The 26,817-nt window shown below is 48.3% G+C and overlaps 1 protein-coding gene across 2 annotated transcripts in view; it reads left to right on the forward strand.

The window, feature by feature from the left end:
* The window catches only part of ST8SIA2 (ST8 alpha-N-acetyl-neuraminide alpha-2,8-sialyltransferase 2), a 62,172-nt gene that overhangs the window by 22,218 nt on the left and 13,137 nt on the right, over positions 1-26,817 (forward strand). Inside the window, exons 2-5 of one of the 2 annotated variants that reach the window (XM_039217679.1) lie at positions 9,778-9,840; positions 13,519-13,647; positions 17,647-17,904; positions 23,994-24,287. In XM_039217679.1, coding sequence (XP_039073610.1) covers positions 9,778-9,840; positions 13,519-13,647; positions 17,647-17,904; positions 23,994-24,287 — 744 coding nt within the window. The remainder of the gene's footprint in view (positions 1-9,777; positions 9,841-13,518; positions 13,648-17,646; positions 17,905-23,993; positions 24,288-26,817) is intronic. The other variant, XM_039217680.1, reaches the window with a different exon arrangement.

The following is a 26,817-nucleotide window of genomic DNA, read 5'->3' on the forward strand; positions in this document are numbered from 1 at the left end:
GTCTGACACAGGGCTCAAACCCATGAGCCATGAAATCATGACCTGATCCAAAACCAAGAGTCAGAAGCTCAACCAACTGAGCCACCCAGGTGCCCCAGGAATATGTTTATCAATGTGTCCATCTGTGACAGCAATTATCACCTGGGTTGGTAAAACCATCACTCTTAGGAAGTAAATTTTGGTGGGCAAAGAGAGGCTTTTTCATTTGGAAAAAACCCACGTATTGTGCTATATTTTGTATTTGAAAATTTACATAACTAATATTTTGTGAGAAAGACTATTGAAAATAGTGCTGGACAGACCCTTGTTGAGTGTGAATATAGAGAAAAATCAAGCCTTTTAATTGGGGGCACCCTCTGTCAGGGGAGCAGTGAGAATCAGGGAGGGATTTTATGTCAGGGTAAGTGGAACCTTAAAGTGTTCAGAGGAGATGATTTAATATAATAATGGATTTTCTGAGCCAGAAGGAATCTTAATGACACCCGAGGACTCTAACCTATCTCTTCATTGGGGATCATTCATCATGTCATTTCCTAGTAGCATATTTTCTCCACAGGGAGAAGGTCTGTCCCATGGCCAGACCCAGGAAGCCCTGACTTTACCTCTTTACTCATCCAGGAAGGAGGAAGCAGCCACTGTCGTCATACAATGACAGGGTTCGAATAAGATGGGGAATGAGTGACATCCATTGCGAGATATTTACACAAGAGCTCTTTTGATGGTGTGATGGGGGCGTAGGCCAAATTGGAATGATGCCAGGAGGGGATGGAATGAGGAACACAGATGGTTAGTGTAGACAATGCGTTAAGAAGTTTACAAAGTGCTGGCAAGACACAGAGAAAGAACTGAGGGGGAAATGTTGAATTAAGGTTGGGATGTTTATTTCAGATGAGAAAAACAAACATAAGTATAAGATGCTAGTGGGTATGAGCCAGTGACATGGCAGAGTAATCAGAAACTGGGCTCCTGAGCCAGTCTACTAGATCAAGTCCTGGTGTCCCTACTTAGTCCCTGTGCTACCCTAGAAAACTCTTTCAACTTCTCTGTGCCTGAGTGTTTCCTCATATAGAATGGATAAGATAAATATCAGGAGTACTACAGAGCTGAAAGAAGGCTGTTGAATATAAGGAAGGGAGAAGAAATAGTTAATAGAACAAGAGTCTCAAAAAGGCAGGAAGGGATGCAATTCAGAGCCCAGGTGGAAGCAGTGTGTCCGGGTAAGAGAAGAGCTAACTTCTCTCTAGTAACAAAGGAAGGGAGGGGGCAGACTCCTTCTATTTACAAATATTCATTGGGCCCTGATGATGTCCTGGCACTGTGCCCAACACTGGGGGCGCAGCAGTCAACAAGACAGACACAACACTTCCATCACAAAGCTTACATTCCAGGGGCAGAGGCAGACAGAGCATTTAATACAGGAACATGGTGATAAGAAGACAAAAGGAGATAGGAGTGGGAAAGACCACAATGGGGGTGGGGGGGGAGAGCAAAGCAGATGCTATTTTATGGGATGGCTGGAGAAGTCTTTCTGACATGAGTCAAGGTTTGAAGGACCAGGGAGTGAGCCATGGAGATACCTGTAAGAAGAGTGCTCCAGGGAGAGGACCCAGCCAGTGCAAAAGTCCTGGGGCTGGAGCACCCCTGGGGGAACATGGGTAGGTGGGCAGTGGTACTGGAGGTGAGACTTAGATTTCCCTTCTTCCTACCCAAGTCACACTTCTGGGAGGCTGAATCCTCTTCTCTACAGCAGAGGGACACCTTTAGCTTGTCTGACTCACCTATTTATTCGGCAGTGCTTTCCAGTGCATGTTTGATATGCAGGAGAAACACACCCCACCCCTTGCAATACACAGATGAGCAGGACCTTGTCCTATACTTGGCCACAGTCTGGCGACCACATGCTAGGTGCCACTGAAGTGGTAGGGAAAACTTTGATGGTGACAGCTTTACCATCTCCAACTCAAGCAACACATTAAATATGCCTCACCTCTGACTTACAACTGCTTTGGTTTCTGGGTTTTCGGGTGCTCAGGGCTTCTGAATGAAACATCCTCTTAGAAGTCTTTCTCCTTTATAACATGGGTGTGGGTTGGAGGATGGTGAGACTCACATGGATTGGTAATCAGTGTCTCCGTGTACTCTGAAAGGGTTCTGGTTTGGATGGTAAGTCCTGTGGTCCCCCTCTGGCCCACCCCATTATAGGGGACAGTTTCATGATGAGAAAGGATCAGGAATAAACGTGGTACAAAATGTCTGGCATCTGAGTGATTTGTTTACTGAATTTTGATGTGTAGAAGCCTATCCGTACCTTTATATAAAGATGAGGGAAATTGGCTGGAACATAATCAAAGCCCTAAGTTCACACGGATGTTTTCTGAAGTAGAGCAAAGGGAAGAGCCAAGAGTAAGCTGGTTCTTTTTTGTACAGCGACGGGAGCTGAATCACAAGCAAAAGTTTGCTGAAAGCAAAGCAAATGGATAAAATTTAATAATTTAATAATAAGCTAATATGTAAAGTGAGGACAGCATAGAAGGGAGCTGAGCAGTCAAAGAAGAGAGCTCAGGGGCATAAGAGAGATACCCGTGAGCTTGCTGACATAACCTTCCTCCCTGGCACCTACAGCAGAGATCTCGATCGTCATGGAAGCACCATGATCAGGATGGAACCCCACACAGGTATCTTCAGAGCTCTGTGCCCAGGGTGTTTCGGTATCTGTGAGGTTCAAGAGCTTCAGTACAATAAAACTTGCTGTACAGGAAAGGTGTCTCAGAGACTGTTGGGCACATCAGTCAAGCTTTAGGCTCACCTGATGAGCAAGAAGCTGAGTTCATGGAGCCAGAGGGGAGGGACAAACTGGTGACAGACATGAGTGGCACTGGAAATAAGTCTAAATTTGATGGAAATATCATCCCAGAAGTGTCACCTGCTGCCTATAAAGCCGGAGCTGCTGTGACCTTTACAGCCACACGGAGTCCTGGCTGGCACTCCGGAAGTGCTGGTCAGTTCCTGCTTTCTGTGTGATCCACAGTAGTTGTCATGCTGGTGAAGAGCTGGCAGTGCATAGACCTCCTGGCTGGAGCTGTGCTCAATCAGAAGGATGTCATCAAAAAGAAATATGGCAAAGACACCTCCCATGTGCAGGTTGAGGGACATTTTACTCTTGACTTCCTAGAGCAGAGATCAGCAAAGTATGGCTCACAGGTGATATCCAACCAGCTGCTTGTTATCACGTGGCCCTCAAGCCAAGAATATTTGGACATTTTTTAAAGGTCGGGGGGAAAAATCAAGAGAAGTATATATAACACTAATATCGAGTGCTTTATATGTCCTGCAGTCTTCTAAAGCCTTGCATTCATTAGCGCATACAATCTTTACAACAACCCCGTGAAGTGGATAGTGTTACTCATTTTGTAGGTGAGGAAACCCACGGAAGCTTCTAGATAGGTTAAATAATAGTCAAAGATCGCACTGCTAATTATTAGTCCAGCTAGAAGTCAGACCAAGGGAGTCATCCCAGAGCCTATGTTCTCAGCCTGCATCCCTGTATGAAAGGTCCTCCAACACAGTAAGGGTAGATAGAATAGAAGTCTGAAAGACAGATTCGAGTCTCACGTTCCAGCGAGTTCACGGAGGGAAAGATAACAGTGTGTTGGAGAAGCAACGGAAGGCTTTGTGGAGGAATGATACAGGAGGACTTGTAACTCTGAACCTCAATTGAGAAAATTCTAATCTCCCCCCAAAAGAACTATATTCTTCTCATTGATATACCTATTACCAAGAAAAAATGTACTCAATTATTATTATTATGTATTTTTTATTTCATCAATAAGAAATGTGTGGACATTTGTTTTTTCTCTCGTAGTTTAAGCTCCAGCATCTGCATAAGTCTTCAATTTTCCCTCTTGGCCCACAGAGCCTAAAATATTTGCTGTCTGACCCTTCAAAGGAAAAGCTTGCTGACTTATATCCTGGAGAATATAGAACCTTGGGAGTTGCAATGGAATGTGACTAGAAAGGCTGGCTCCATTGGGGTACCTGGGTGGCCTGAGCAGTTAAACATCTGACTCTTGATCCCAGGGTTGTGAGTTCAGGCCTCACATTATAGAGTCTACAGAAAGAAGGAAAGAAAGAAGGAAGGAAGGAAGGAAGGAAGGAAGGAAGGAAGGAAGGAAGGAAGGAAAGAAGGAAGGGAAGGGAAGGGAAGGGAAGGGAAGGGAAGGGAAGGGAAGGGAAGGGAAGGGAGTTTGAAAAGTATGACCTTGAACTTCAGGCCTCTTGATGACCCCAGCCATTGCATCACTCCTGACCAACTGGTGACTGGCTGCAAGTACTTCATCAAGGACTACCCAGTGTCATCAAGGACTATCCAGTGGTGTCTACTGAAGATGTCTTAGTCCAAGATGACCAGAAATCTTGCAGGTAGTATACAGGTTGTAGGGGATGGTCTCACAGCAACCAACCCAAAACAAATCACTAAGCCTATGGACAAGACGGCCTGCAACAGCCTTCTGCTTAGAGTGAATCAGAGAGCAGTGACAGAGAATCTTCAGGAATGCAAATTGGCTTCGTCCAAAGGATGAGGTGCCATGTTTCCCACTGTGCTAGGGCAACTGAAGATACTTTTATTGCCAGACTCGTGGCGACGGTCTGCACTGGATCAACAAGGCTGGGCCCCTTGCCCATCTGAGCCCGTGGCCAAGTGCAACCAGCTTCATGGAATAGGAGATGGACAGCAAAGTGTAATTTTCTGGAAACAAATTCAGGAAGCTCCTGGGCAAGAGAACTCCTGAGCCATTCAAGCACTGGTCAATCAGTAGAATCTCTGCTCTTGTTCTAATCACAGGTGCTCACGGATCAAGACCCGAACACTTTGGAGGGGTCTTTTCTTCTCTTGTCTCCGATGTTCTGCCTCCTTAGAACTGCCACAGCAAAAGCCAAGCTTTGGATACCTGCAACTACATGGAGGAATCTTGAAAACAGTATACTAAGTGAAAGAAGCCAGATACAAAGGACAAATATTATATGATTCCATTTATATAAAACATCTAGAATGGACAAGTTCATAAAGATAGGAAGTAGAGGGGCACCTGAGTGGCTCAGTCGGTTGGTTAAGTGGCCAACTTCGGCTCGGGTCATGATCTCACAGTTGGTGAGTTCGAGCCCCGTGTCAGGCTCTGTGCTGACAGCTCAGAGCCTGAAGCCTGCTTCAGATTCTCTCTCTCTCTCTCTCTCAAAAATAAATAAACATAAAAAGCAATTTAAAAAAGATAGGAAGTCGAATGGAGGTTGCCAAGTGCCGGGGGTAGGAGGGATTGGGGAGATATTGTTTAATGGGTATAGAGTTCCTATTTGAGGTAATTAAAAAAAAAAAACCTGTTTATGTGTGAGGAGAAAAATAGTGCTGATGGCTACATGATTTTGAGAATATACTAATGCCACTGAATTGTACATTTTAAAAGGGTTAAAGTAGGAGTTTTATGTTAAGTATATTTTAGCACAATAAAAATATTTTTTAAAAAACCCATCCTTGAAATCTGTAGAGAAGCTCCAACTCTGACCATGTGATTGACCCCAAATGATTCATCCCTTCCATGTCTGTCCTCCCCACCATGCGTCTGGGGAGCCATATACTCATAGTGTGTCCCTTGGATATCAACAAGTAAGAACCCCAAGTGGTTTTATGCAAAAATTGAAAAAAAATAACACCACAACACATTCAATATCCTCCCAAAACTCTGAAGAAAGAACCATCTGCAAATTCATGAGTTATGCTTTAGTTTAATCTTTTATTCTCAAGACTAGTCAATTGTTTGAGTTGGGTCTAGCTTCTTAATTAAAGCTGATGGTTTGTTTACTGAGCCTGACTCTCCAGTGAAAAACAGAGAACACAGGAGACTCTTACACAGCTATAAGACCCCGACCTGCTGGGTGTTACCCATAAGCAACTGGGCTTGGGTGAAGAGGCAACACAGAAATGCAGTTTTCAGGTTTGCTAATTGCTTTTCACTAAAATCAGAGCTAACTGTGCATGGTGTATTTTTTTTAAATATGCCATTTTTACATATTGTCTTAGTTTACCACATACACTGTACTCGGAGGAAGTATTAGATCAGTGGTAGAAGGGAGATTGCTGTGCTAAAATGCAGAGCTTTAAAGCAGTCAATCTCTATTGTCGCTGTGGCTGAGAATATTTAGCAGGGTCAAGTGAACAGTGGTTATTATGAGTATTATACCTTGTTTTATAGGGTTCTTTATGTGTGCAGAGTGCTTCCCCATATTTTTTCTCCTTTCCATGATCTAAGCGCCTTTGTTTCTAAGACTTCAGCAGCACACTGTGAATTATCTTTAGCAAACCTTTCCCACCTAATCATCTTATTATGTCACTCAACCAAGGAGGTATCAGCATTCCTCTAGCATAAGGAATGTAAGCTTATTTTAATAACATTGAAGGCAAAACCTAATGAGGAAAAAAAATCCCTTGTTAATTCATGTGATTCTTGTTCAGCCAAAACTCTGCAGTCTGTTTCTCCGAATGTCTGTCTGCCCCATTCTATGGATATGTGTGAGGTAAAACTATGTCTGCTACAGGTGTAAATAATATGCAGGAACGCAGCATGAAAGGAAAGGAAGACTTTGGAAGAAAAGTGCCACTTAATCTTGAAGTTAGATTTGATTCACTGAGCCCCAGTTGGGTAAGGCTGTAAGGTGAACAAGACAGGGTACCCCCTGTTTTCATATAAGTTTTATTATTATTTAGGTCTGGTCAGGTCAACAGATCAGGGGACAACTGCCATTAAAAAGATAGTTTGATGTACTCCTAGACCCCAAGAGGAGAGGACACGCTGCCCCATGCAGAGCCACGTGGACAAGAACCAGGTCACTCAGAAGGCAGGGAATTGGGAGAGAACCTGCGGACAGGAGCCTTTACTGTCATTCTCACCGGAAGGAAGAGTGAGGCAGGGCATGTGGGCTGAGGGGTGGCTAATTTGAATAATTTTGGCAGGCTCCGGGACATAGGGGCTGTCCTTAGCGTCTAATACCTGGCTCTGGGGTAATTAGGGAAGAGGGGGTGAGGGCTGTTGTCTGGAATGTGGTCCTCTCCCAACTCCTGTCTCACTAAACCAGATGCATAGAGATAGTGCTCTCTCACCTGGTGCCTGCTTCCATTTTGTGAAAGATGCTGCGCAGAGTTTGTTGAGGATTGTTTTTTGTGTAAGCAGTGTTTTACATTTTTATGAAGTCAAATCTGTCTTATATTTCCTTTTATGATTTCTTCTTACCCTTCTGAATGTAAAAATTCTTCACATACACTCTTCATACCTCAACAAAGATATGATAAATATGCTCTTCCATTTTCTTACCAATTTCTTATGGGACACCCTTCTTAGATATGTAACTATTCAATTCCATCTCTCCCAGAGGGTGCTATAAGTATTCTTGGGGGTAATATAGGATGCTTCTAGGAATTCCATTGATAAATATTTTTGTGTTAATGATTTTGTGTTCTCAAAGGCATATATATAACCATGATATCAAACCTGTATTTTCATAGATGGCATTGCTTAGGATAAGGAGTTTTTAAAGATGAGTCCATTTTAAAACTTAAGTAGTAATAGGATGAGTGATAAAATACAGCAAACTGGTGATAGGGGTATGAGAATGGCTGAAGTTTAGGAAACACTAGTTAAATCCTTTGGAATTTATTTTGCTGTGTAGAATAGAGTAACACTCATCTGACTTCCCTCCACCTCACCTCCAGATTGTTAACCAACTACTCTGAACCATTTATTGAATTTCTCATCGATCACAATTTTTCAAAGTCATAAATCAATTCTTCTATGCAGCCTTTTCAGATGTTCTTTTTTGTTCCATTAACCTTTCATTAGTCGTGAGCTATGACCACAGTTTTAATTACTGCATTTGACTTAATATCTGGCCCCACAGGTCTTCTCTCCCCACAAGGAGTACTGATTTTGAGGACGGAGTCAGGATGGGGAATGGGAAAGGTCAGTGACATGTGGACAGCCGTACATCCAGGAAAGCCCTTGGGGTATGACCTGAGTAGATTCAGTTATAGGGCCAGAGCCCTGAATTAGAAGAGCCAAAGATCTGTCATCCCAGGGAGAAACAAGGAGGGAGAAAAAGGAAATATTAGTCATTGACTTAAAATGTGAAGAACAAATGATACTCCATGTAATCAAGAACCAGACAGGAAATGATGAAATCTGAGACTCAAGGGAAGAGCTTGGAGGAGGTTCTGGGTAGGACACAGCACCATGCTTCCTTTTGTCTGGCTGTCTGGCTGTGAAATGGGAGAACATTGCTTGTTGCCAAATAATGCTAAAAAGACATTTCAGTCCATCAGGAAAAGGCATGTATGTTTTCACACGCACGCATACACAAACACACACACACTCTTATACCTACAGATATGCTAACCCTAAAGAAAGCAGACAGAAAAATCCAGATGTAAAGCCAGCATAGAAATAGGCATTAACTTCCCTTAAAGAGTTCTCATTAAATCACAGGATCCCTTGAAACACAGAGCTTTGCTAGTGATAATCATTTCGTTGCATTATACCAACACCCTGACCGAAAGGCTAGACGGAACTTTAAAAACATGAAAAAAGCATGAAGAAATAGCTCTTCAAACCACAAAGCCTATAAATCAGTGGGGGGGGGGGGGAGGATGATTTAACTTAATGCAAATAATTCATCTCACAACTTTTTAAGAACACACACAGGGTGCAAAGTGGACTAGGTACTGGGGACGGATGGATTCATCTATTCCCTGGCCCAGTGTGATAGCAAAGCAGGGTGAAACTTCATGGCCCCTCAGAATGGAATTTTCCAGAAGTGAAGGGATCATGGGGCTAGAAAGGGCCTTAGAAAGCTTTTATTCCAAAACTTGATATTCCAGAAGAAGCTAAGGACTCTTTTCCACGCCCCCCCATCTCCTACTCCCTCCAACAAAGTGACACCACTTACTATTTTTCCTGCCACCAAAAAGCATATCATTATTGCGTTCGGCTGGGGACAATGAATGAGTCAATCACTGTTGCCTCTGTTGGACTTCTGGTGTCTTGGGTTTGGAGAGAATGTGATGGACAATAATCCTAACACATAGGAGTGAGAGCAAGAGAAGACTAGGAGCAGATGCTGAATCACGCTAGGGTGAATGCCAAGCCATGCTGAGTCAGGCTGAGTCATGTTAGAACAGATAGTCATGCTAGAGCACATGCTGAGTCATGCTAGAGCAGATGCTGAGTCATGCTGAGTCATGCTAGAACAGATGCTGGGTCATGATGAGTCATGCTAGAGCAGATGCTGAGTCATGCTACAGCACATGCAGAGTCATGCTAGAGCAGATGCTGAGTCATGTTGGAACAGATAGTCATGCTAGAGCACATGCTGAGTCATGCTAGAGCAGATGCTGAGTCATGATGAGTCATGCCAGATGCTGGGTCATGCTGCAGTGTGCCTGTCTGGTAGGATTAACTACTGGAGATTAATCTCAGAAGAATTTGTCTCAAGACTCAAATGAGAATCTCAAGTGGAAACAGTGCAGATTGAAACAGTGTTCACATGGGAGGCGGGGAAGATCTGGGAGGCCTAATTCCCTACAAAATCCTTGGGTCCATGGCTGGGCTAGGATATCACCCATTCTGGAGAAGCCAAAGTGAGGTCTCCAAGCGGGTGTGGGATCTCCTGGTGATTGAAGAGGGCTTCACCAAGAAGAGCTGGGTTTATAAATAATGCATTTCCTTTGTCTTACAGGGATTCTGGAGGCAGAGGTACAATCAGATCAGCTGTGAACAGCTTACATAGCAAATCTAATAGGTTTGTAAATTAGATTTTGTGTTCATTTGTTTTTGCTGTAAGGCAGCTATTAATCTGCTTCTCCTCTTTGCTGGATGGTGCCCTTCTTACTTAGCAAATAGATCTGTTTTGTTTCACTTTGGTTTTGCATTTCCCTAATCACTTTTGGGGAGGAGCTGTCGATAGAAGAGCCCATGAAATGGCCCAAGGTCTAGAGGCTGCAGAGATGGAAAACTCAAATGGGTAAGAGCTGCTTTCTGGAAAAGAGTTCACACTCTTTGGAGCACTTGAGCCATCAATGTGCTTATTCATAAACTTGGCATTTTTGCTGAACGGTGGAGGCTCTGACTCTAGAGAATCGGGACTTTCACTCCATTTCGTTGTAGTAGGTGGCTTGTCCAAGAGATTAAGACAGGAAACAAAACATTCGGGAACTTTGCCAAGACCCTTAAAAAATATTTCGGGAGCCCACTCAGTAATGTTAACCTTGCTTATTGAATGCACAATCTAAATTCTCAAAAAAGTATTTTCTCTTGTGATGATCCCTGGCCAGGGGCAGCTGGGTATGGAGGAGTGAGCACGTGGTTTGCAAGCCAACAGACCCGCACTTGCCACTGACTATGGTTGGACCATACCTCTGAGTCCCCATTCTCCATTAATGACAACTTGTCCGTAGCTCTGACTTACAGTCCTAGGAGCTTGAGCTAAAGGAAGAGCAGAAGTGAGAAAAGAATGCCAAGTTCTTTAACATAAACACCACTACTGAAGATGAAGGTCTTGTTTTACTTTCTAAATATTCTATTGTGGTCCGCCTGGGAATGAGAGATCTAAATTATTTAGAGTAGGGTCTGTAATTTGCCCTTCCATAAATTCTTTTAGATCTCTTGACCACATAAGACCTGTCAAGAATATCCATCCCTGACCCTGCATGATTCAGGAAACTGACCCCTGTCTCATCGATGTCATTGGTTCTGGATATCTAATGATGTCTTAACCACCTGGGAGCCACAGATGAAGCTTATACTACGGCTGGTAAAATGCAGAAATTAAAAAAAGGAGGCCATGCAGCCCTAAGTTCCTCTCTCTTATACTGTGGAAAGATGTCCCTCTTGGAGAAAAAGGATCTTGGCCCCCTGAGCAAGAGCCCTGTGCCCCATGGTAACTGGAGGGTGGAAGAGCCTTTCTTGAAAGAGCATGAGAAGCAGGAAGAAAAGTCTTGGGAACCAAGCAGATCTGGATTCAGTCCCCGATGCCTGTTAGCTGGGGCTGTGGGCAAATGACCTCTCCCCTCCGAGCCTCAGTTTCCTCATTCAATTAGAACAACCCACCAATCCAACTGTGTTGGTGCAGCCTACAGCATGTAAACCAGTGACCTGAAGTGGTTCCTGGGGTCACCCACCCAATCCATCCCCTCGATGTTATAGAGAAGGCAGAGGCCAGAGACCCGAGGTGACTTGACCAGGTGCCCCAGCTCGATAGCCACAGAGCCAGGTTTAAAATCCAGAAAGACCATGGTCAGTGGTGGTGCACCGTCCCGTCTGGCATTTCACTTGGAAGTGGAGACAGAAACGGAACTTCACTACTAGCTACGCCAGTGTTTAACTTCTTCCCTTTATTACCTCCACCACTGTGTCCCAGAGAAGCTTGGAAACTCCTGGAGTGTTCCAAGAAAATCCCCTGGGCAAGCATCCATGACAGATACCCCTGCAGATCCCTCTTGCCTGAGATGGCCTGGGGTCACACAATGTGCCCCAGTTTCTGAGGAGCCTCACCTTAGACAGAATCCACTTCAAGCCTTAGATGCCAGGTTCTAGTCACCTGTTACTGATGAGAACATCAGCTAGCCCTGTAAGAAGACCACTCCCCGCCACAAGTAGCCAAGTGTTTCTATCACAGATCCCGTCTGATGTGAGCTGCAGTGAAGCCTGGGCTCTTGGGGTGTGACAGCTAAAGCTATGGTCCCAAGCATCCCTGCTTCTGCCTGTGCCTGTGCGCAACTAGGCACTTCTGAAGGGTGACAGCCGCAAGCGGCTCCTACCGGAACTCAAGAGGGGAGTCAGTGACAGGCGCGGGAGACACCGTGGTCCTTATAGAATTCCAGAACCTTAGAGATGAATATCTTCCTCTTCTAACCCTCTTTCTATAAATGGGGAAACTGAAGCTCAGAGAGGTAAAGTGGTTTGCCCACAGGCACACAGCCTGTGAAATCTTCACAACACCTTCTGCTTCCTTTCACGAAAATAGCAAAATTTTGAAGGGTCGGGTCTTCAGTTTCCTCTTCTAATCCTCTGCAAGAGTTACATATGTTTGAATCCAAGACCAGCTATATCATCCAGAAAAGTCAGGAATATTGAGAAATGGAGGTGTGTGGGGAGAAAGTGCAGAGATAATGTGCACCCCTAACTTCTCTACCTACAAAAAGCAAAATTGACCTACACCTCCTTATTTATTTATTTATTTATTTTGAGAGAGAGAGAGAGTGTGTGCACATGCACAAGTGCAGGTGAGGCAGGGCAGAGAGAGAGAGGGAAAGAGAGAGAGAGATCTCATGCAAGTGCAAGCAGGGGAGGGGCAGATAGAGAGGAAGAGAGAGAATCCCAGGTTGGGTCTGTGCTGTCAGCACAGAGCCTAACATGGGGCTCAATCCCACAACCGTGAGATCATGACCTGATCCAAAATCAAGAGTTGGACGCTTAACCGACTGAGCCACCCAAGCGCCCCTGGTTTGAATTCTTTAGAGCTCCAAAATTTGGCATCACAAACCCACTTATCATCCTAAGTGGGAGAATCCGCTGTCAGCACAGCAAAAGGAAATTCTGCATTTGTAACGCGTCTGACAGAGGCAGGCTGGCTACCACACTGCCTTTAGAGATGTAATTGTAACCTAGTTTCTTAGAAACCTACTAGCATAGATTTCAACCCTCAGAATTCAAGCAGGCTCTGAATGCCTAGCATCCTGAGTCAACTGCAAAGACAGTGTGCAGCCAGTATTGCGATTTGCCCCGGGACATACAGGGCCAACCAGCTCTTTCACCCATCCAGGCTCCCTCTGGGGTGAAATTTAAATTCAAATTCAACAAACGCTTATTTATTGAGCACCTGCTATGTTAGGCTGTTGGGGAATAAAGAAATGAATGAGGGAGCTGCCCTGCTCACAGCCTCAAGGGAGAGACAGACCCAGCACCGATAACTCTGGAATAAGGCAGATGTGGGAGGTGGCATCGGAGAGTACAAATGAGGCAATGATAAGATAAGGTGGCGGGGGGGGAGCCGCAGGCTGCATCTCATTCCCCTGGCACGAGTTTTTGTTTTCTCTTTATTAAGTTTGTAGAGCATCTTATGACACCCAGTTGCTAATGGAAGTGCCTAGTATCACAAAAGTAACTCAAGAAGACGTGTTACTATTCTGACAGTGACAGCTAGGTCTCCCTGAGAGGAGATGGTGGGGCGGAGGGTGGGGAGAATGATAGTTTTATTGCCCCCTCCCTGTCTCCAAAGTGTCAGGAGCTTACACCTAAGGGTGAGAGCTCGTGCGTTCCAGAGGATAAATAGACTTCCTTCTCTTCTCAGGTAATAACCGCAATTTTGCTCTCCCGAAGTTTACACCCAAGCCCGTGCGAAAACAGAACTATTAGACTTGTCATCGGCATGCTAACAGATCCTGTCTACTCTCTTCCTCTTTTTCCCTTTCCTTTCCAGAGCTGAAGTTGTAATAAATGGCTCCTCGTCGCCAGCTGTTGTTGACAGAAGTAATGAAAGCATTAAGCACAACATTCAGCCAGCCTCGGCCAAATGGAGGCACAACCAGACGCTCTCTCTGAGGATCAGGTAGTGGTAATTACCAGTAGGACAAGACACAGACCTGGCCTTCTTCAGCACAAGCCAGCAAATTGCCACTCTCCATCATCTAAAGAAGTCAGGATAGAAATAAAATGTTTACCTCCCGCCGAGGCAGGCGTCATCTGTAAGCGATCAATTGGAAATAAAACCCCGAGACAAAAACCCAGCAGCTTAGCACGTGTATGCAGGGACAGGGGCCTGAGAGGGGCCAGGAGCCCCCGGGTGGGGTCCTGAGTCTGGAAGGAGTGAGGCTCTCAGGTCAGCAGCAGCAGGAGCCTGCAGGCTGGAGACCTGGGGGCGGCTTCTCCCAGGGGATCCAAAGGCAGAAATCCTCTGGCAAGAGACGTCTCCTGCCTGGGCCAGTCTGGTACCTGTGACCTCCTTTCTGTGGGTGACCCAGAGTGACAGGACACCTGTTTGCCAAGGGAGAGGTCTGCTTAGCCAGAGAGCAGCTCTTGTCCAGCACTCTGGCCGCTTGACTTTGACGTAGCCAAGACTCACCCAGCAGAGCTTGGTCAGTATAACCCCGCATCGTGCTGGGGGCCCAGGGTGCTAACACGAATCAGGCGGGCTAGTGGGGAGACACAGATATCGGACAGGACGGTGCCACGTGATGTACACGTTAGGTGATGGTGCGTCTCATCGATAGGTGGAAATACAGAGATCGTACTGAGGAGAGAGCACACTTCATTTTGTAAGGGAGCTGAGGGATAGCTGGGCAAGGAACACTGGGGTTTGAAAGGTAGTTAGGAGTTTGCCAGGCATGCCAGGCTTCGTCCCGCTTGCACACGGGCTGACGTCCGCTATTTGTGCTCAGTGCCGCTGGAGCCCCAAGGAGGAGGTAGGGGATATGGGTGGTGAGGTTGGCACCATCGTCTGGGCCAGACGGGGAAAGCCTCAACTATGGCGGCCAACCTTCCCAGGCTTTCCACCATGGGGAGGGAGAAGAGGGGGCCCAGAGTTACCTGAAGTGTCACCCCACAGAGCAGGGAGGGGACCCCTCCAGGTAGGCTCATTGTCAAAATGGAAATGCCCCCCCCCCTTAGCTCTCAAGGCTTTGTTTGGGGACATGAGTGGGTGTGGGGACTGGAGAGGCCCGAGACCCAGGGCCTGGCAGCTGAGCAGTCATCTGAAGGAACTGACTTCTTTTTTTTTTTTTTTAATGTTTTTTATTTATTTCTGAGAGAGAGAGAGAGACAGTGTGAGCAGGAGAGGGTCAGAGAGAGAGGGAGATACAGAATCTGAAGCAGGCCCCAGGCTCCAAGCTAGCTGTCAGCACAGAGCCTGACGCGGGGCCTGATCCCACAAACCGTGAGATCATGACCTGAGCTGAAGTCGGACGCTCAACCCACTGAGCCCCCCAGGCGCCCCTGAAGGAACTGACTTCTGTTGCCCCCAGTCTGCCACCCTCACCAGAGCCCCTCCGAGGCCCCCTGAGTGGACCAGCTGCGGGCCTTCCTCACTCGCCCTTGGATCAGGCTGAGAACACCTGCTATAGTCTCCCGCTGCTGTTAACCAGTGTCCGCCCACTCGGTGGTTTAAAACAACAGGAATGTATTCTTCACAGCTCTGGGGCTGGAGTCCCAAATGCTCCCTCTGCAGGCCCTGGGGAGATCCTTCTGTGTCCCTGCCAGCTGCAGGGAGTGGGGGGGGCTAGCGGGGCGGCGGGGGGGGGGTGGGTTGTGATGGCTCCAGCCCTTTCTCACCCTGTGGCCTCATTATTCCAATCCCTGCCTCCATATCACATGCTCGTCTCCTCTGTGTCTGTGTATTTCCCTAGCCTGCCTCTTGTAAAGGCACCTACCACTGGGTTTAGGGCCAGGTAATCCAGGACCATGTCAAGATCCTTAGTTTCATTCCATCTGCAAAGATGCTGTTTCCAAATAAAGCCACATCGCAGGTTTCTAAGGGTTAGGAAGCAGACATACATTTAGCAGGTGGCACTATTCACCCCTGTGAGTGAAATCTTTCTGGCCTTTCTTGGCCACTGGGTAGAGAAATGGACATCACGCACACGTGCGTGCGCGCGCGCGCGCACACACACACACACACACATGCTTTCAGAGAAGACCAGACCATGGGAGCCCATAAACATACAGCCCCCCTAGCAGGAACAATGTGCCTTCACCGAGGGGGAAAAAAGAATTTCCTTCAACTTCCTTCAATGAATCACCAAAATTATTCTTAATAAAAGATGCTGGGAGTGATTTGGAATGATGTTTAATAATTGAGAGTAATTTCTCATAATTGGTTATAAATTAATTCACTCACAGAGGTGTTTATTTATGGACTGTATGGCGACTTTCCTTACTTTTAAATACTGTGGGCTAAGTAACTGCAGAGGCTGTAGCAATTTCATACTGTATCGGTTTGCCAAATTGTATAACCCTTGGTAAAGGGCGGGTCGTAAATAAAACTAATGCCTCTGTTTCCCATCAAAAGATACAAATTATTCAGCAAATAATTTGCACGATGGCAAGAGATCCCAGTCATTGATAAGGAAAGACTAGTGGAAGAAGAGCGCGGTGCCTTGCCAAGCACACTCTAGTTCCCCCTTGGCTATGCCAGAGGCTCCGAACCCTGGGCACATGCGGGAGTCACCTGCTGAGCTTTGGGACGCCTGGGCCACTCCTGGAGTTGGGATTTCTCAGGTGGGATCCCAGAGCTTCTGAATTCTTTATAGTTCTCTGAGTGATGGAATGGGCACCCTACTGGGGTACACCACATCTCACATCTCTCAGGTTCTCAGGCACCGGCGTTACCATCTGCACAATGCGGCAACCATCTTGCAAATTCTCACCTTTGCCAAGTGCAGGAAGGTTCTATCCCTCCAGTGTTCTGTGGAAAAGAAGGCTGGCATCACTCTATCTAGGGTAGATAGGGGCTTGCTGCAGGAAGGGAAGTGCATTTAGGCTAGGGTAGGTACCAAGTTTCTTTCTATGACTTGAATCATTTCTTTTTTTTTTTAATGTTTATTTATTTTTGAAAGGGAGGGAGAGACAGAGCACGAGCAGGGGAGGGGCAGAAAGAGAGGGAGACCCAGAATCCAAAGCAGGCTCCAGGCTCTGAGCTGTCAGCACAGAGCCCAGCATGGGGCTCAAACTCATGGACCACAAGATCATGACCTGAGCTGAAGTCAGACGCTTAAACTGACTGACCCACCCAGGCATCCTGGCTTAAATCATTTCTAAAGATCTTTGGGAGATTTAGATATTTCCTCATGTAAACCCCACCCACCACCCCAACTAAGATCCCTTACCTTGGAGTGGTTTGAGTAAATCTCCCCAGGTGATTCTAAGAGGACACCTATCCTTTTTCTGACCATACCCTGTTCCAGATGTGTACTTTGCTAGGTGATTCTAGAACTTTCCCTCTAAAGTCATCCTGGAGCCTAGAGAGCTGTCATTTGCTCACCTTTGTTCTGAAACGGCACCAAGAAACTTGCTCTGAGGGACCAGACAGGTATCAGTATTTACAAACTCCAAACTAAGACAGCAGTGGGGACTGCATGGAATGGACTGGGGCAGGACTTCCTGTCAGATGATGGCCCTGAATCCTACTCAGAGGGCTGTGATGTACGGTGACCACTGTCTGGGTTTATCCAAGACACAGTTTCCCTGGCACGTGGGATTTTCAATGATAAACGCAGGCTGTCCTGGGCAGAACAGAGCACTAGGTTACCCCTCTTTCCAGGGCCTTCTGGAATGAGCTCACACTGTGTCTTAATGGAGTCATTTCCCTGGGGAATTATCACCTCTTGTAGGAAGAGGGCGTAACCACAGCAACCAGACTGGCCACCCTGAGTTGCCCCTGGGTCGTTTCTGATACTCCCTGCCTGGAGCCCATTCTTGGAGGGCACCTGAACTCAGCTTCACCTGGGTGCTGGCTGCAGCAGGCTACAGGGTGACACAGGACAGGAAAGCTGGGGTGGCAGAGGGCGGCTGGCAGCAAGAAGACCTTTTCTTCATGTGTATTTGGTGTTTGTAGGAAGCAGATCTTGAAGTTCTTGGATGCTGAAAAGGACATTTCTGTCCTCAAGGGGACCCTGAAGCCCGGAGACATCATTCATTACATCTTCGACCGTGACAGCACAATGAATGTGTCCCAAAACCTCTACGATCTCCTCCCCAGAACATCTCCCCTGAAGAACAAACACTTCCAGACTTGTGCCATCGTGGGCAACTCCGGGGTCCTGCTGAACAGCGGCTGCGGGCAGGAAATCGACACGCACAGCTTTGTCATAAGGTAACCGCCGCCTGGGCCCAAAGCAAAGTTGAGCCTGGCCAGTTGTCCCAAGAGGTTGAAACCAGAGACCCTGCTTGCCATTCTCAACCTCATGCCTTAGAATTTCTTCAGGTGCCTTTAAAAGTCCCGGTGCACCCTAGTCCAGTTAAATCAATCTGAGGGATCAGGGGTGTGTGGCCCAGAATGCTTCTGGTGAACAGCCAAGGTTGAGAATCACTAATCTGGCACAGATGTAGGCAGACTATGGCCCACAGCCTGCCTTTATCAACAAAGTTTTATTGGAACACGGTCATGCCCATTCATTTCCATATCCTCAATGGCTGCTTCCTCTCTGCACTGTAAAGTTAGATTCGTTGGGCAGCGCTGAAGCGTTGCAACAGAGAAAGCACACACCAGAGGCTCAGAATATTCACTATCAGGGCCTCTAAAGAGAAAGTGTGCTGAGCCCTCGATAAAGCCTGGGCTGACCAGTTTTGTTGGTTGAAGTTCGCAAATGTCTTTTTTTTTTTTTTAATTTTTAAGTGTTTTATTTATTTCTGAGAGAGAGAGAGATAGCATGAGCAGGGAAGGGTCAGAGAGAGAGGGAGACACAAAATCTGAAACAGGCTCCAGGCTCTGAGCTGGCAGTCAGCACAGAGCCTGACGCGGGGCTCGAACCCACTAACTATGAGACCATTGACCTGAACCGAAGTCGGACGCTTAATCGACTGAGCCACCCAGGTGCCCCAAGTTTGCAAACGTCTTTTAAGTGTTCATGAAGGTGGTGCTCTGCTGGTAACTATCATTCTGAAGTCAAAATCTGGGAAGTGAGGGGGCAACAGAGAAACTTGGACTTGAACTTGACCGTCATTCTGGCTGAAATATCAGCTCTCATTGTTCAGTCTCCTGGGACCCATTTGGCCACAGTTACCGATGGCCCTGATACCTGACCCCCAACCCAGACAGACTTGGAAACAAGGGCTTGCTGTCCCCTGGTCAGAAGTAGGGCACACAGAACCTCCAGTTTCGTCCCCACACAGTGCCCCCACCCTGGCAGAAGAGCATGCGGCATCTCACGTTTCCATCGGGGCTATCCTGATGCAAAGAGAGCCTTGTCCCAGGGCTTTGGGAAATGGCCTTTATCACAGAATTCCTTGAAATTCAGGACGTGGGATTTTAGACAGTGTGTTTACTCCTGCGTCCACCGTGATGGAAGAGCCACCCCACCATAGCCTAACAGCCGAACTTGGGTTAGTTTGCCAGGCTTTCTCTGCACCTGGCATAGCCAGTGGCTCAGCCCTTCCAGTCTAAAGATTCAGGGACAGAGGGGAAGAAGAAGGCAGAAAGCAGAGCATGTGTCTGATAGAAGGAGAGTGAGAAGGCAGAGGTGTTAAAGGTGCAGGCAGAGGGTAAAAGCAGGGATGCTGGGCAGCATGGAGGGAGGCCTTTCTGATTTGGTGTCACACGTAGAAGCCATTCCTTTGTCACTAGTTTTGGTGATGAGGTTTCCCTCTCCAACCCAGCCCTGCCTCAGCAATTTCCAAAGGCAATGGCCGATTCCAGCCAGAACTTTCCCCTTTTGGGCACTGACACAGCGAGATGAGCAGGGTGACGTCAGAGTCCCATCTTGGCCCTGCGGCTCATTTTTTGTCACACGACTCGGGAATGTGTCACTGCCCTTCCTGGACCTTGGTTTCACCCTCTGTAAATGGAGCGGGTTGGACTAGCTGTCTTTGAGGTCCTTCCGTTAGGAATACCAACTGTGCTCTGGCCCAGCGCTCGCACCCTTTGACCTTCACAGGAGCCCCCTGAGCTTTTTCAAGGGCAGAGTCCTCTGGTCTGGGGCGGGGCCTGAGACTGTGCATATCTAATGGCCTCCCTGCTGCTGTGCAAGCTGTGCTTGGAGAGGCATGCTTTGCCTCTCCTGGGGTGTCCTGTCCACACTTGCCCACACATCCTTCGAAAAGAGAGACCTGAAGCCCTTCATGTTTGGGAGGGTGGACTTGACTTAAGAGGTCTTTTAGGACAAGATTACAAAGCTAGTGGCAACACCGGCTCCTCCGCCTTGCTGGGACCACTCCCCAGGACTCTCCCCACCTGGAGGATCATCCGTGTCCTCCCCCGGGGATCTCACAGGCTGGAGCCCCCATAAAGAGTAAATGGGATGCTGTGGCCACTGCATGCATCAGCATGTGTGAGTGTGCCCGGGCCAGGTCTCCCACAACAGAGCACAAGTGTTCATCTCCCCCCTGCCTTTCCCTGGGGTGCAGGGAGGTCACCCCATGATTCCACACCATCTCTCCTGTACCGTTTTCCTCTGCAAATGAGAGCTCTCTGTGGACCCTGTGTCTCAACCCTACTCGACTCGCACTGACCATGAGCTCCCCCTACAGCAGACTGCTTGTGTCCATCCCCAAATGCCAGCCCAAGCCCACGCCTGGCATAGATGAGGGGCTCCAGGCTCAGGCTCCGAGCAGCTTCCCTGAGAAAACAGATGCCCAGAGGGCTCTGATGGGATTTCCTTAGTCGCTGTCAGTTGAAGAAGTCTTCAATCACTTTGCTTTGCTCCATGTTAATTGGGCCCCACTTCTGCATGGAAGGCACCAAGACTTTGCCCCCTCTCAGGAAACTCAACGCTGAACCATGAGAAGACACCCCTCATGCAAAATGCAATGAGGTTGCAAAATACTCAGCCTCCTGGGGGAGTTGAGGGCAGGCTTCTGGAAGAAGTGGGCTTCGAGTTGGCTGACTTTGGCTCATGAAAATGGTGAGCAGGAGGAAGTAGTGTGAGCAAAGATATGGAAGGAAGAAGCTAGACTCTGGATCAGGGAGGCTGGTGCCTGAGTGAGCATATGTTGCCTCAGGTGAGGCTGGGACCTGGGGGCGGACAGGAAGGACCGGTCCCCACAGGGTCCCCGTGAGCCTGTAACGGCAGCTTGAAGAGACTACCTAACTTAGGATCAGAGTGTATTCCCAGATATTTAGGGATCAAAACTTCATTGTTTGCTCACTTATGTGCACGTGAGCACGGGCACGCGTGCATGCACGCACACACACACACACACACACACCATCGATAGGGAGAATCTTATGAACAAATGCCCTTTCACAGGTAAATCCCCATCATTATCATCATCATGTTCATTAGGCACTTAGCATGCACCAGGTGCAGATCTATGCACTCCATGTTTATTAACTTAGTTTATTCTTGCAACAACCCTCTCAGGAATGTTCTCTTCTGTACTGGCTTTTGCAGTGACGAAATTGAGGCTTAGAGAACCAAAGGTCCACCGCACACTCGGGCCAGGCTCACGCCGTGGGCCTCACCCTGTACCTGTGGACGTGCCTGTTTCTGGAAGGGATGGACTCTTGTCCAGCCCAGAGCTACATCCGGCGAAGCAGGGCAGCCCACCCAGAATTCGCTTTGGGAGGCTGGGCCTGCTGTTGGATAAGATAGAGCTTAGAGCACACTTACTCTGATGCCTCCATCATCCTCACTCGAGAAGGAGCCCTGAGACATGGTCATGGGGAAACCCTGGCTCTTCCAGCCCTCCGCTGCCTGGAACACCTTCCACTAGCTGGGTCCCATGTTGAATGAGGTTGGGATCCTGCCCCAGGGAGCTCGAAGTCCCAGGGCTCCCCAGAGTCTATCGCACCTTACTTGGACAACACCCCGGCTGACCAGTATTGCAGCTGGGTAAGGATTTCCATGTTCCCTCTCTCCTGACCACCCCGGAAGCCTGCTGGGATCAAGCTCCGCATCAGTTCCTTCCTTGCCTCTGTCACAGCCCCCAGTGGCCCACGATAGACCTGGTAGATCTGAACTGCATTGGGTCCACTTCATCCTGCTCTCAGGACCCGGCGGTTGGTCTGGTAGAGGCCTTAGAAGCCTAGCTCAGCTGGGCTATAGGACAATAGAGGTAATTACCTAACTGGTGACCCTGATAATCACGCTCTGTTCCTCCGAGGTCTGCAGCAGGAGCCCTTGAAGGTGTCCCAAAGCAGTTCCACCCCCTTGCAGTGTATAACCACAGTCAGAGATAGCAAGGCCAGGGTGGGAATGGGGAGAGTGGGTATTTTAGGGCATCTAATCTGAGCAGCAAACAGGCTTTTTTTTTTTTTTTTTAATTTCTAGGAGAGAGAGAGAGAGAGAGACTGCGTGAGCAGGGGAGGGTCAGAGAGAGAGGGAGTCACAGACTGAAACAGGCTCCAGGCTCTGAGCTGGCAGTCAGCGCAGAGCCCGACGCGGGGCTCGAACCCACGAACCGCGAGATCATGACTTAAGTGAAAGTCAGACGCTTAACCGACTAAGCCATCCAGGCGCCCCTAGCAAACAGGCTTTTGAGTTGGACACACCAGAGACTGAATCCTGGAAGTTCCATTACTAGCTCTGGGACTCCAGGCAAGTTACCTTGAACGTTCTGGGCCTTGGTTTCCTCATCCGTAAAGTGAGGGTGATTAAAACTGAGCCAGAATAAGATGAGGTGACCTATGTTAAAGGGCCAGGGGCTGGCACACACCCAGAACTCCAGGAGGTTAGTTTTCTTTCTGATGACCTTTTTCTCCCCAATCGCTGAAAGAAGAAAGTCCTGGCTTGAAAGGAGGGTAGGTGGTGTCTCTGGATCTCATCATTTGGCAATGAGCTTGACCCCGGTCTTCATGTCTCCAGCCTCTGTTCTATAAATACTTACTCTAATTGCTCAGACTGAACTCCACTGGTCAAAGGGCTCCTCCACCAACAAATCTTCCAGGCAGACAGCCACGCCCCACCCCCTTCAGTGCCCTTGACCACCCTAGTCCCATCCGTTTGCAGCACAGGCAAGAAGCCTCCGCGTGCACACCCCAGCTGGACCTGTGAAGGTGGGAGTGTTCCCCACAAAGGCCGCTGGCGAGATACCAGAAGCTGCCCACCCGGGACCCCAGGCGAGTTCAGCAAGAGATTGCAAAGGCCTTTACTTTGTACTCCTGGACACAATCCCATCCACTCCAATACCTGCTACAACTTCCTCTTATTGTTGTCTAGCTATTCGCTAAAAAGGCAGATCTGTTACTGTCTTACTCAAGAATCTTCAGTGGCTCCCCATTACCTTTGGGGCCAAATCCCTGACACATAGGCCCTGCTTACCTCTCCAGCTTCATCCCTTCCACACAATGTGCTCCAGAAGGCAAAATACTTGCCCACACTCCTCCACACCTCTGTGCCCTTACATACATTTCCTGCGCCCACAATGCCATAGCCTGAGGTTTCCCAAACTGCCTGGTTATAAGAATTACCTGAAGAGTTTGTAAAAATAAGTACCAATTACTAGGCTCACCTGCTGAATCTGGAGCCCCAGGTGAGAGACCCAGTGAATCTGTATTTTTAACTACTGCCTGAGGTAATCCCTCTGCTCTGACAAGCTGGAAAAACACTCTTCTGTCTTATCCACAAATGGACTAATGCTCACCCATCCTTCTAGATTTCTCCCAGTGGTCACCACTTCTGGGAAGACCACCAAACGTTCCTCCTTCCCATAGTAACATGGAAATATTAATAGGCCAATAGTTCACATTTATTGAGATGTTGGTGTGGTCCAGCAGGGTTCTAAGTAGTGGATATGGAGTGACTCCTTGAATCCCTGGAAAGGGGTGCTGTTGTGATCTCCATCACAGCTAAGAGACCGATGGGCATATTCCTTAGCTACAGGAAAGCTCTTAGGAATCACAGAGAGGTTGAGCAGATTGCCCAGAATCACACAGGTAAAAAGTAAGAGTGTGCCTTCAGAGCCTTTACTGTTACCTAACATGGCCAGGTCATACCTGCTGTAACATGGTCATCTTGTGAGCTGAGGATGGCTTACTTGCCTCCTTCCTCCACCTCATCCTCAACTCCTGAAAGCAGGCTCTGTGCAGCCTCAGGGACCAGCAAAGTTGTGTGTGTGCGGTAAGAGCCTAGTAAATATGTGCGGCAGGGAAGAAGGGATGACAGGAGGGGCGGGTGGGTGCTGGAAGATGCCCTGGGCCTTTGGGGACGAGGAGGAGGTGAGGGGAGGTGAAGGTTGGACAAAATGAAATACAAGCAGCAGCATCTCATCTTTCCCAAAAGGACCATGATGCTTTCTCCCTGGCAGGTGCAACCTGGCCCCCGTGCAGGAATATGCCCGGGATGTGGGGCTCAAGACGGACCTGGTGACCATGAACCCCTCCGTGATCCAACGGGCCTTTGAGGACTTGGTCAACGCCACTTGGCGGGAGAAGTTGCTGCAACGGCTGCACAGCCTCAACGGCAGCATCCTGTGGATTCCTGCCTTCATGGCCAGGGGCGGCAAGGAGCGCGTTGAGTGGGTCAACGAGCTCATCCTGAAGCACCGCGTCAACGTGCGTACTGCATACCCCTCTCTGCGCCTGCTGCACGCCGTCCGCGGGTGAGCGACCTCTCCCGGGGGCTGGGGGCTGTCACTGAGTATGAGAAGTGCTCAGTGGGCAGTACTCCTTTCCCAGATGCATTTCCATCCCAGCTTACCCTTCCCTGGTCGTATGACCTCAGCACGTCCCTGGCCTCTCTGAGCCTCCCTACCTCGAAAAAGGGGCACTAGCAGTTGGGTTCCATCTGGCATTACAGTTTTGACCAATCGGTAGTGCCTGCCCAGAGAGCTGTCTCGAGAACGATCCTCCTGTTGCTGCTGTGTGAGCGATAAACTGTGAAGGGCAAGGATAGAAGGAAGAACATGTGTTGGAAGCTCTTGCAATAGTTTGGGTTGGGGCTGAGTGGCTTCAGCTGGGACGGTGGTGGTGGATAGGCAACAGTTGGCTCAGATTTGCTGGAAACTTTGGAGGAGAGGCAACAGGATTTTCTGCTGGGTTCTGCTTAAGTACCTCCATGGGTGAGAGAAAGAGGAACATCCAGGATGGCAGTTAGGATTAGAGCTTTAGCTGATGGGTGGACAGTGGCGCCATTTTCTGTGGGTAGAGAGCCTGGGAGAAGTCCATGCATGCCTGGGGGTGTTGAAGAAGAAGGGTTTGGGGCATATTAAGTTTGAGATGCCTGTTACAAACAGACCCTTGCACACTCCTGACTTTTCAGCTTGGGCCACACCCTACATCCAGTCACATGGCAGACAGTTCACCATCCTGCTCTGGGCACAAGCGAGCCCCTTGTACAGACCCCCCTCTGACATTGAAATGGTCTTTACTGGGGCCTGAGCATAACTTAGTGAGACCTTGAGAGACTCTCTGGCCAACGAAAGGACTCTTGCCATCCTCACCAAGGTGACCCCTAAGGCACCCACGCCTGTCACCAGCTCTGGTCTCATTAGGGTGGGTGTCAACACAAAAACCCATTGCCCCCCAAGAAAGGCCTAGAGAGACATTCAGTTAAGAGGCAGCCATGCTCTTGACTGATGGAGCAAAGTGACTCCTGATGGACACAGGGCTCACTGTGGCCACATCCCTTATTCTGGAGGTTCACCTGTCAGGCCCTCCTTCAGCATCCACATCACCCCATCACAGCATGGGTCCCACCCAAGAACCCCCATCTCATGGGTTTAGGCTCCAGGCCTTAAATGTTGTCTTTTCCTGGAAGGAGGAAAGTCTTCACATGGTTGGAGGTCAGAGAGGATAAGAGAAGACGACGGACTGTCCCTTGGTAAAGAGAAACAGTCCCTTAGACAGGGAAAGGGCCACTACCTGGAAGAGATGTACACAGCCAGAGCTATTTCCAGCTATAATTGACTCACTTTCATCTGTCAAAATAGCATTAAGCGCCTGTAATAAGCCCTTTAAACAAACAGGCTGTTAATCCTGGGATGGCAACATCTTCCCTTGCAGGAGCTCCCGGAAGGAAATCCTGTGGGAGACAGAACGGGGCGGGCTTCTGCTTTTAGCAAGGGGAAGAGGTGGAAGGGGAGAGGGCTCCAGGGGCCTTGGAATGGATTTCTGCCAATGACCCTCTCCCTCTGTCGGGCGTGGGGTCCAGGAGGGTGTTAAAGGAAAGGTGGGCAGCATCTGCAGTGAGAGGGAGGGCTTGCCCTGGACTTGGTGGGAACTCACCTGGGGTTTGTGCAAGAGAAGGAATGGGCTAGGGGGGCCCACGGAACAAAGCCACAAGAGAAGAGACCAAGGGATCGTAGAAAAGACGGATGAGGAGGAGCCTGGCCCAGAGGCAGATTGGTCTAGCACGAAAACTGCGGGCTTTGAAGTTAGGGAGACCTGGGTCAAAATCCCAGCTCCATTCCTCACCCGTGGTTGAACAGGCCCATTGTCTTGCTTTCTCTGTCCCTTCACTGGGGAACACTTCCTACATCTGAGTATGTGTCCTGTGCTGGCCAAGGAGACACACAGACATAGCTCCTGCCCCCATGGCAGCTGCCACCAACCTCCCACCAAGGGATGAGGCTTGACCTGTAGACTTAAGAGGTAGAAGTAAGGGGGCACCTGGGGGGCTCAGTTGGTTGAGCATCCAACTTTGGCTCAGGTCATAATCTTATGGTTCGAGAGTTTGAGCCCCACATCAGGCTCTGTGCTGTCAGTGCAGAGCCTGCTTCGGATCCTCTGTCCCCCTCTCTCTCTGCCCCTACCCTGCTTGCTAGCTTTCTCTCTCTCTCTCAAAAATAAGTAAGTAAACTTAAAAAAAGAAAGACCATTAAAAAGAAAAAAGAAGTCGAAGTAGGACCACAAGGTGAAACCACAGGAAGGAGCCTATATGAGGCTCATTTTGATAAAGGATTGTGTAGTAGAGTGATGGACAAAGTCAAATTCACCTGTCAGGAGGTCTTCACCTCAAAGTTCCATTATAAACTGTAGTTCACAGGATAATCTTGTTTCCTTATTTAAAAATCTATTGCTCAATAAACCTTCTGTTTATGAAGTGGGAGAGGATAAACTTTTTCATTGTGATAAAATATATACAACATAACATTTACTACTTTAACCATTTTTAACCGGGCAACTCAGTAA

This window comes from Hyaena hyaena, unplaced genomic scaffold (assembly GCF_003009895.1).
Source record: "Hyaena hyaena isolate Hyena2069 unplaced genomic scaffold, ASM300989v1 scaffold_702, whole genome shotgun sequence".
Taxonomy (NCBI): Eukaryota; Metazoa; Chordata; class Mammalia; order Carnivora; family Hyaenidae; genus Hyaena; species Hyaena hyaena.